Raw genomic sequence first — 11,354 nt, forward strand, 5'->3', positions numbered from 1 at the left:
ATTATGAACAAAAATAGCTCCAAATATTTCACATCTATATTTAGGTTTAAGCTTACACATATTATTTTTACAAAACACAATAGTATTTACATGAAAAGTATTACCTGAGTATTTTCTTTTAATTTTTTGATACAGTTTAACTTTTTATTATCCTTTTTTTTTTTTACGTCAAACGGTTATTCTATTACTCAAACTTGAGGGGGCCTGGATAACCAGACCGGAATAGAACAACCAATAAAATGCAACTTCCTATGGAAGGATCTAGCAGTCTTAGCTAAAAGGTCTGAAATCTGATTGCGCGCTCGTGGAACATGAATGATGCTGAAATCCGGGAAGCATATTTGCAGCGTCTCTATCCTTTAAGCATGAGGCTCCTTTATCATTGCTATCAGCTCCTTGCAGTCTGTCCCAAAGCTCTGGCAAGTTGAGTGTTGAAGCATATTCTCCATTGCCCACCTAAGAGCTTCTACTTCCGAATGCAAAGCTGACTCGCGTCGAGTGAAATTTCTTGTCCCCATCAGTTGAATGTTTCCTCCACTGTCCATCCAGACTCATCCACATCCACTAAACGGAGCCGAGGCTGTCCAAGATCTATCCAACAAGCAAATATTACCAAAGCTTATGACCTGGGGTTCCTCAGTAATGTTATCTTGTACCACTGGTTGTACTACTTCGTTCGCGTCAAACCATGCTTGGCATTCACTTTCTGCATATCAAACTAGCTCCAAAGGATCTCTGTCAATCCCCCTGAACAGTTTGTCATTCCTACCTTCCAAATATACCATATTATCTAGGGATAAGGATCTCTGTCTTGTTCTGGCTCGATAAAACTGTTGTTTCTACAGAATAAGTAATCCATATTTGTGTAAATGCTTGGTACTGGAAATTCGTCTGGGCTTGATAGAGTTGATGATAATGACCAAACTTGTAGAGCTGGCGGACACTCAAATATAGCATGTGTTACAGATTCTTCTAGTTCTCCACATCTTGGGTAGTAGTTATCACATCTCATGTTTCGTCTTGCTAAGTTCCTCGTTACTGCCACATGACCAGTTAACAACTGCCATATAAGATGACATATCTTCTTAGGCACCTTTAACTTCCAAGCAAAGGCTTGAAGCTTAGTGATACTCGGTTCTAGGACTTCCTTCTCCTCCTCAGTCTTTAACAAATTCTGAGCCACCCAATATTCAGATTTAACCGTGTATTCACCATTCCTTGTGTAATTCCAACAAAAGGTATCGCGACGATGAGCTGAACTTTTTGTCAAACTCCTTATAAGTGGTATGTCGCCAAGATTGACGTAGTCCTCCAAAAGACGAACATCCCAATCTTTCGTTACCGGATTAGTGAAGTCACTAACTCTCAACTATTTATAATCCTTATTACATCTTATGCTGCTAACATAATTTTTAATTTGATGTTGTTGTCGTACATGAGTATGTGCGAATATGATGAATATGTATTTGTATGTATAAGAAAAAAACAATTACAAATAATTAAATTAATTTTTTCAATTAAAATAAAATAGTTGTATAAAAATGTAAAAGAAAAACTAATTATATCTAAAATAAAAACTAATTATAAATAATTAATTTCCTTTTTAAAAGTCTAAATAAAATAAAATTGTAAAAATAATCTTATTTTTCTTATAATTAACTAACTTTACTTTTAATAATTTTATGTTAAAGAAATATAAACCAAAATTAACTTTAGATATTTCACCTAATATGATCGTGACATGTGTCAATTAAAAAAATTAGATTATAAATATGTCAATAAAAACTGTCATTATGTGAGAATAACTTCTTTTTTTCCTAAAATCTTAAATAAAAGATATTTCTAGAAAAAAAAAATTATTTTCTAAGCTTAACTAATTAAGATTTTTTTCTTTTTAAAAAAAAAATCCTAACCAGAGAGAATTGTAAATTTTTATTTAATAGTAATTTTTTTCTTAAAAAAATTAATGATAAATATGATAGTAAAAATTATTTAATTAACAAGAAAAATGGTAAAAATATTAGTGATATTGAAAAAACGATTTTGAAAATGGCAACTTTTAAAAATAGTTAATATTATCTGGACATAATTATTTGATAGAATTTTTATTTTTCTAAATCCTAGACAAAATATAATTGTAAAATATTATGTAATATTAATTTTCTTTTCTAAAATCCTAAAAAAATCTGTAAAATAAAATTTGGCAGTTTTTTTCCTTTTTTATAAATAAATTTTTTTAAAAAAAATTTGTATTATATTTTCAAGTCATAACCAAAGAAAATTGTAAAAATTTATTTGATAAAAATTTTAAGAGAGTATTTGATGATGAACATGATACAAAAAATTATTTAATTAACAAAAGAAATGTAAAATTAGTATTGATACGAATCGTAAAAATATTAATTTTAAAATTATTTATTAATAACTAAAAATAATTATTTGATTGAAATTTAATTTTTTCTGAAATTCTAAAGGGAAGATAATTGTAATAGGTTATATGACAGTAATTTTCATTTTCTAAAATCTTAAACATAATTGTAAAAGATTATTTAATATTATTTTTTAATTTTAAATAAAAGAAGATTTATAAAATAGATTGTTTTCATTTTTTGAAAAATCCTAACAAAATATATTTTTGAAGATTTATTCAATAAAACATTAAAATAGTACATAAGAACATGTATAATGTTGTCATTGACTCGATTGGTGTATTTGACTTTCATTTTTTCTTTTCTTTTCATTCAATTTCTTATTTCGGGCTGTTTTCAGTTTAAACGTTTGTGTATTGTATTTTCTCTAATCATAAGTTCAAAGTTTATAATAATTCATCTATGCACCACGAGTATAACATATAAATATTAATTTGAACTTATGTGTGAAAACGGGTTTTAATTATAAAATAAATCTCAAACAACATATGAAAAAAAAAATCATAAAACTATAATAAATGATTTATTGTTTTATGGTTTTTATTAAATTAAGACATCAAACAAAACCCGTTGCAACGCAGCGGGGTCATATCTTGTACTATATAAAAGTTGAGGCTATAAGTCATTGAAAGCGTCCACGTAAGATTTAAAACCTCCAATCTTGTTTTGACACATCATATTTTAAATTTGCTATACTAAAGCTGTCAATATTACCAAAAAATCAAATTATAAAAATGTCAATTTTACCCAAAAATTGTTTATTTCAAACTGTAATATAAATCAATATCAAATAAGGTAAATTTACAAAAATATAAATACTATATTAAGTTAACATAATGTCAAACCTACAAGTCTTTCAAACAGTTATAATTATATAAATCTAAATTTAAACTCATAATTTTCAAAATTTAGGTTACATACTATTGAAAATATTCAGAAATAACATATAGTATATATAAGTTGATATTATAAATCATTGAGAATATCCACATATTATTTTAAAGCACCAAAAATCTACTAATTCATTTTTGAATCTGCTATTTCCAAAAATGTTAATATTACAAAATAAACATTATATATATTTTAACTTGTTATTTTTAAATATGTCAATGTTTCCAAAAAACTGTTTATTTCATAATAAAAAAAATCAATATCGAATAAGGCAAACTAACAAAAGTAAGAACATTATACATATATGAACTTAATATATATATATTTATAAATTTTGAAAATCATGAGTTAAGTTTATAGTTATAATTGTTTGAATTATTGCATTTTAAAATTAATTATTATTTATGTCAAATTTAGAAATTATTATATATAACTAATTTATAAATACAATAATTCAAACAATTATAACTATAAACTTAACTCATGATTTTCAAAATTTTGGCTATATGCTATTGAAAATATTCATAAATAACATACATTATATATAAGCTAAGACTATAAATCAGTGAGAAACAATTCATTATATTTTGATTAAGATTTAAAAAAATTTATAATATCATTTAAAATAAAATAGAAACCAATATCAAATAAGGTAAGTTAACAAAATTTAAACATTATAAATAAATTTAATTAATATATAATATTTCTCGAAATATAACATTAAAATAAAATACAAAATAAAAATTAATATTAAGAATACAAGATTTTCAAACAATTATAAATTAATTAATTTAACTCATGGTTTTTAAAGTTTAGGCTATATACTATTGAAAATATTCAAAAATAACATATAATATATATGAGGCTATAAGTCATAGAGAATATACATATAGGGTTAGAAGAAAAAAAAAATCAAAATATGAAAAATCATAATTATAGTTTACTATTTCTAAAATGTTAAAATTTTCAAAATTGATAATACAAAATGAATTGTATCTTTATATTTTATATTATTTTTGGTTAAATATATATATATATACATACATATATATATACATACATATATATATATATATATATATATATATATATATATATGTATGTATATATATATGTATGTATATATATATATATTTAACCAAAAATAATATTAAATATAAAGATACAATATTTTTCCTCCCAAGAACCCAAAATAAAAATATACTCTTCAAAATAAAATTTCAACAGTGTATTTTCAAAATAAATTATAAATCAATATCAAATGTATGTTTTTTAGTAATATCCAAATTGAAAAACCAAATATAATCTTCATGAACAAAGAATGCGTCAAGAACATATGATTTGAAGTGATAGTGAATGAGAAATAGTACAAAGGAAAATGTAAAACATTTGCGACGAAAAGTAGACATACAAAGCCGAAGACAAAATCTAATAGACGAAAAATGTATCACACCAAAAAATCGGATAGAGTAGAGAATAATTCTAATATAAGAAAAAGATTTGAAATTTACATACTCTCTCTGAAAGATGTTAAGTAAGAGAACATATAGAGAGAGAGTCGCAAGCCACAATTTATTTATGAGTATCGAATTATTTTTAATCAATAAAAAAAACTAATGAATTTATTTATCCATTATAATTTTAAATATAATCAACACTATTATTTTATGTTTGTACAAATATTCTTTTAGTCAGTTACAGTCAAAATCTCCACAGAAACTAAACAAATAAGCTATACTGAAATAAATCTAACATGGTGTGATATACAAGATTTTTAAAAATTATTGTTATTAAAGCAAACTAAATGATGAATTCTTATAATCATTAGTCTGATTCACCTCATATAATATATAAAGTTTAAGATGCTCTTTGTTGAGTTATGTTGAAGAAAATATTTAGAGAATAATGTTTACAAGTTAGATAAAAAATAAAGAGTCTAAGAAAGCATGTCAAATAAGTTAGTTAAGATTTCTAATAAAATTATAAAGACGACCATCAATAAGTTAGTATGAAGGATAGCATAAAAGAATGATAGAAAAAATAATCAATATGAATTTATCATCAACAAACTAAAAACATACAAATTTACAAACTTATACATTTAAAAAAAATCTCAAGATTATAATGAGTACGCTATCTAAGACGTTCGTTATCTTATTGCCATCATTTAACAACTAGAAATATATATTTTTATCAAATTATATAATATTTTTTAAAGGATCTTAAAAATATTCATGGAAACTCTGAAACAAACATATAGATTATCTATCGTACTAAAATATATTTTTCATATGAAAAAGTAAATTACGATATATTGTAATGCATTATACAATCATACAAGTTTCACTGCTATAAAACTAAATAATTAGATCAAGTAATAGATAAATATTAGGCTTTAGGTTCTCTATATTATTAATTCAATAAATAAAATGTTACTTAAGATTTTTTTAATTCATTATATTTACTTTAAATTTATATTATCTTACAAAGATATCTAATATTAATTAAAATTCATCAAAATATTTGTTGCGATTAAATTTTAAATCTAAATATTATACTATTATATATATATATACATAACAATCATATATTTAAAGTTCTTCTGAATATAAAGCAAAATTAGATATTATGCAGATAGTTTAAACGCTTATGTTATTTAAATAAAAAATATATATAATTTTTTGTCAAAAATAGTTTACATACATTGAGAAATCTACATAATATTTTTAATAGATGATGAATCAACACTAAGGTCACGAGGCAGCAGGGATGTTGTAATCATTTGATTAGCTCAAGTATTTACTATAACCTTGTATTTTCAAGATAAATATAAATCTTAACTTTGTAGGAAAAACATAATTCGATGATAAGTTAGATAAGTACAGTATATGGTGTAAGCAAAGCAAATTAGAAAACTATCACTTAGGGTTTAAGCACCAATCAGTCGAAAAGAAAACAATAGGGTTTAAGCACCAAAACGACGCCGCTTCAGCTAGCATTTGGACTTGCAAAGCAAATCTGATATCCTGATAGCCTCCTCCACCAAACCCACCCACTTTGCGTTTCAGAGCTTTGTAAGAGAGTAACCAAATCTCTCCGATTGATGGCGTTAATACGATCAAAACTCCATCTTTCTCGAACCCTCTCCTTCATCTCTCCTCATCTACCCAAACCCTTCACCACCTCCGCAACTTCTCAACACCATGACCAGGAAAACTACGAATCCGCCGCCACCGCCACCGTCACAACCCCTGTTTCACCGGCCCTAACTCCTGAAGATACGCAAACCGTAGAAAAGCTCCACTCAATTATCAAAGAACACTACCGTACAAATGACGCCGTCCTAAACCCCACCTTCACCCTCCCTTCCCTCTCCCTCTCCTTCTCCCAAATCCCCTCCGCCGCAATCTCCCCCTCCGTCATCCAATCCGTGATCCAAAAATGCGCCGCCGTCCGCCACGGAATCCCTCTCCACCAGTCCCTATCTTTCTTCAACTGGGCCACCTCACAAGACCAATACGATCATCTCTCCCCTCACCCTTACAACGAAATGATCGATCTCGCCGGAAAGGCCCGCCATTTCGACCTAGCGTGGCGCTTAATCGACCTCATGAAATCGAGAAACGTCCAAATCACGATGGAGACCTTCACGGTTCTGATCAGGCGCTACGTCAGAGCCGGTTTAGCCTCGGAGGCCGTCCACTGCTTTAACCGTATGGAGGATTACGGTTGTGCCCCTGATAAAATCGCCTTCTCTATCGTCATTAGCATCCTCTCTAGGAAGCGTAGAGCGAGCGAAGCCCAGTCCTTTTTCGACTCCTTGAAAGCTAGGTTCGAACCCGATGTGATTGTTTACACTAACCTCGTTCGCGGCTGGTGTCGCGCCGGCGAGATCTCGGAGGCTGAGAGGGTCTTCAAGGAGATGAAAGCGGCCGGGATTGAGCCTAATGTGTATACTTACAGTATTGTGATTGATGCCTTGTGTAGATGCGGGCAGATAAGTCGTGCACACGATGTGTTCGCTGATATGATTGACTCGGGGTGTCCTCCGAACGCTATTACTTTTAACAACTTGATGAGGGTTCATGTGAAAGCGGGGAGGACGGAGAAGGTTCTGCAGGTTTATAACCAGATGAAGAAGCTAGGATGCGAGCCGGATACCATCACTTACAACTTCTTGATCGAGGCTCATTGCAGAGACGAGAATCTCGAAAACGCGGTGAAGGTGTTGAACAGTATGATCAAGAGGAAGTGCGAGGTCAATGCGTCGACTTTTAACACGATTTTCAGGTGCATTGAGAAGAAGAGGGATGTTAATGGAGCGCATAGGATGTATTCCAAGATGATGGAGGCGAAATGCGAGGCGAATACCGTGACGTATAATATACTGATGAGGATGTTTGCCGGGTCGAAGTCTACTGATATGGTGTTGAAGATGAAGAAGGAGATGGATGAGAAGGAAGTTGAGCCGAATGTGAATACTTATAGGCTTTTGGTTACGATGTTTTGTGGGATGGGCCATTGGAATAATGCGTATAAGCTGTTTAGGGAGATGGTTGAAGAGAAGTGTTTGGTGCCGAGCTTGTCTTTGTACGAGATGGTTCTTGCTCAGTTGAGAAGAGCTGGGCAGTTGAAGAAGCATGAAGAGTTGGTTGAGAAGATGGTTCAGAAGGGACTTGTTGCTCGGCCATTGTACTAGGGAGGAAGAACTTTACAAGCATTAAATCAGATCTTTTGTTCTTCTTTTTATTTTAAGCAATTTTTATTTTAAAACAGATGTGTTATTACTTCTTGAAGTAATAATGTACTCTTTTCTTTATCCAAATATATATGTTCTTCGTTTTCTCAGGAAATGCAAATGTTCTTGCAACAATTGCTGATAAATCCCAAATGATTTGCCTATGCATATGAACGCTGGGCAAAAACTAATGTTATGACTCATGTGTATAAACCCTGATTTCGAATTCGAACCAAACCTAAAATGCTGTTTCCGGACAAATAAAAGGAAACAGTATCAGTTTGTACCGCTTCACTTTACTTTGGTACGAGGGTCAAGGTTGTCCGAAGCTACGTTTTAACCACAGTTCTAAAAAGCGTTTTAGGCAGCCATTTAAACGGTGTCATACTCTCTAAATCTGATTAATCGTGGCTAATCGTTATAGACGCTAGGCTTGACTCGCAACGTTCTCTTTTTTTTTCCGGCTAAAAAATTTTATTAATTATTGTCAGCACAAATGTTGTTGTATAAAAAAACTGGACAAGATTGGAACAAGCTCCAATCGGTCGGATAAATAATAGATTTTTTTTGCTAATAAGTCAGTAGAGCCATTATTTTGACGATGAACATGCACAAATGATGTTGAGAGAAATCGAGACTTCCATACAATGACTAAGTTGACCAAGTGTTGACAACGGAAACTGTAGGCTTTCTCTTTGATGTATTAAAGGATACCGAGGTTATCTCCTTCGAATATGACTTTCCTATAACCTAACGATGAGCATGCTTGCATTGACCAAATCAGCGCAGACAATTCCGACTCCATAACTGTTGATCGTCTTTCAAATTTCCCCATTCTAGCTTCTAAAAGAGTACCCTGGTTATTACGTATTAACCAACCCATTCCAGAGTCTTGAGAGCCTTCACGGTGAGCAGCGTCATAGTTACATTTAACCCAATCTGAAGGGGGTGGAGACCAATGAGACCTAATGTTTTCAGATCGGGTTCTTTGCGATGAAACTGTAGAATCCAACCATTCCTTTAAATCTGCTCGGGCTTTGGAGATAACTTCATCCGCCGTATATTTAATTTTGTTGAAAAGTAAGTCATTCCTACATTTCCATAATCTCCAAACCACCCTGGTAATAATTTTTGCTCATTTGGGAGATTATTATTTGATGCAAAGGAGAAAATAGTTTCCAACTTATTCAAAAAAGAGTCATTGGCAGTAGTTAAAGAATCAGGTGAACTTGAAAGACGCCAGACTTGTTGTGAGAAAAGGCAAGTGAAGAAAGCATGATCACTCGATTCATTATCGTCACAGCATCTTGGACAAATAGGATCAACTGGAATGTGCCGATGACGAAGATTTTCTTTAATAGCTATAACGCTCTTTTGAAATTGGTTTTTTATAACTAGGGGCATAGCCCCCGCGCAAGCGCGGAGCCGGGTACGTTGTTGTTGTGTTAAGTAGTCTACGAAATATTGTCGGCTAGAGACGTTGTTAATGTGTTGTGTAGTTTGGTGTTTGGGATGTTGTTCTGTTTTTAAACATTTGTTTTGTCGGCTTAACTATAATGGTGATGAATGGAACATTGGATGTAACACAACTTCATTCGATTGATATAAGAATGTTTGGTTAATTCAATAAAATGCACACAAATTTGACGTTCTGGAAATCCTAAAAGCGGATGAGATGACTAACAACGAACTGAGTAGTTTTATTGAGGGTAAGAGAGTGGGCGACGATGGCGTTAGCGACTGGAGCACCTGATGAAGTCATTTTTTCGGATCGGTGGTTACAGAGTTAAACAAAGCAAAAAAGGGGAGAAAAAATAAGAGGGAAATGAGAGATAACCTTGGTGAAGCTCTATATAAAGGATTTTGGAGAAGGCGTTAAGATGAGTGGTGTTATCGTCAGAGAACTTGTAGGGAGGAGTCAAAGAGATTGACTTACGAAAATGAATGCGGCGAAATCGGAAATGCCCTATTGTCGAAGAACAATATCGAAGAGAAAGGCAAACCCTAAACCTATTGCATCACAAAAAGACAATAAACAAAACAAATAAAAACAAAGCCCTAAAAACAAAGCCCCCTTGACATAGAAAAAAAAAGAATTCAAAACCCCACAAAGTCCACCCGATGGAGGAAAAAAAAAGAAAAAAATATTGATTGGGCTCCACCACCTGTTTATGTGGACACTTTTAGAGGGAGAACCCCCGCCCAAGCGCGAGGTTATTGACGTTGGTGTTGTGTTGTTTTTATTTGTGAAGGAGTCTCATGTTTGAGAAGTTTTTTTTTTTTGACTGAAGACATTCTATGTTTGGGAAGTTCCTTTTGAGATTGTGAAGTTGATTAGCCGAGTTACTGATTTATAGAGGTTTGTGATCAGGTTTTGTAAGTGAAGGTTTGTTGATGTATGGATCGATTGTTTGTGTTTTCTTTGTTTTATTGGACTTGCGTAGATATGTGTATAAATTCTTTCTGTGGTATTAAAATGTTGTTTTAACTTTAGCAACTATCTAGTTTGCTTGCATTTTTTTGAATGAATATTAAATTTATTTTTTGAATGAATATTAAAAAACTTTTTTACAATTTGTGTGACTTTGTTTTTGAGAAAGAGCAACTTACAGTACTAAAACCCTCCAAATTTAGTTTGCTTGCATTTGTTTTCATCTTAACATCGAAAATTCTTTTCTAAAGAGAAAGAAAAACAAAATCAAGAGCTTTATGCTCTCAGACTAACTGCATGGCTACTGAACGGACGTTTATGCAATGTTTACGTGAGCTATGTTCCTTTATGAAAACCACGTGTCACCATGTAAACATGTAGTGATGCCATTTAATTTTGGAATTTGAATTTCATAATGTATGGTAAAGAAACTTTAAGATATAATAAAAGGACGTTTGAGTTCCAGAAATTGTATCATTTAAATTATGGAGTTTTGTTTATTATTTTTTCACTATTGTTGACACTTATATATATATGTTGATCGTGAAGACTTATAGTAAAAGATTGGATGGAAATTGTGGAGTTTGAATTTTAAATATTAACCAAATTCCATTTCCTTTGACCAACTAAATTGGTGGTCGTAAAAATATAGTGGAGTTTATGTGTGAAACCAATTGTTTTATCAACTTCACGTGTTTGGTAGCTGTTAAAATTGTTTAGACTCCGTAGACGCCGCCGTTTTATCTCTAATAAGAGTCAGCAGGGCCATTGGGTTGCCGTGTGTAGCATGATCCATGAGAGTAGAGAATGGTACCTTTAACCGAGTAATGAGTTGTGTATAGGACATATCCATTGTTGATTAATA

At 31.2% G+C, this 11,354-nt stretch overlaps 1 protein-coding gene across 1 annotated transcript; it reads left to right on the forward strand.

Annotated features, from left to right (window-relative positions):
- Nucleotides 1-6,331: 6,331 nt before the first annotated feature.
- On the forward strand, nucleotides 6,332-8,171 carry LOC106343329 (pentatricopeptide repeat-containing protein At1g20300, mitochondrial). The gene has a single exon (XM_013782509.1). It carries the CDS (start codon nucleotides 6,424-6,426, stop codon nucleotides 8,017-8,019), a length of 1,596 nt encoding a protein of 531 aa, XP_013637963.1. The 5' UTR covers nucleotides 6,332-6,423; the 3' UTR covers nucleotides 8,020-8,171.
- The last annotated feature ends 3,183 nt before the right edge of the window (nucleotides 8,172-11,354 follow it).

The sequence above is a fragment of the Brassica oleracea genome, chromosome C5 (genome assembly GCF_000695525.1).
Source record: "Brassica oleracea var. oleracea cultivar TO1000 chromosome C5, BOL, whole genome shotgun sequence".
Classification (NCBI taxonomy): Eukaryota; Viridiplantae; Streptophyta; class Magnoliopsida; order Brassicales; family Brassicaceae; genus Brassica; species Brassica oleracea.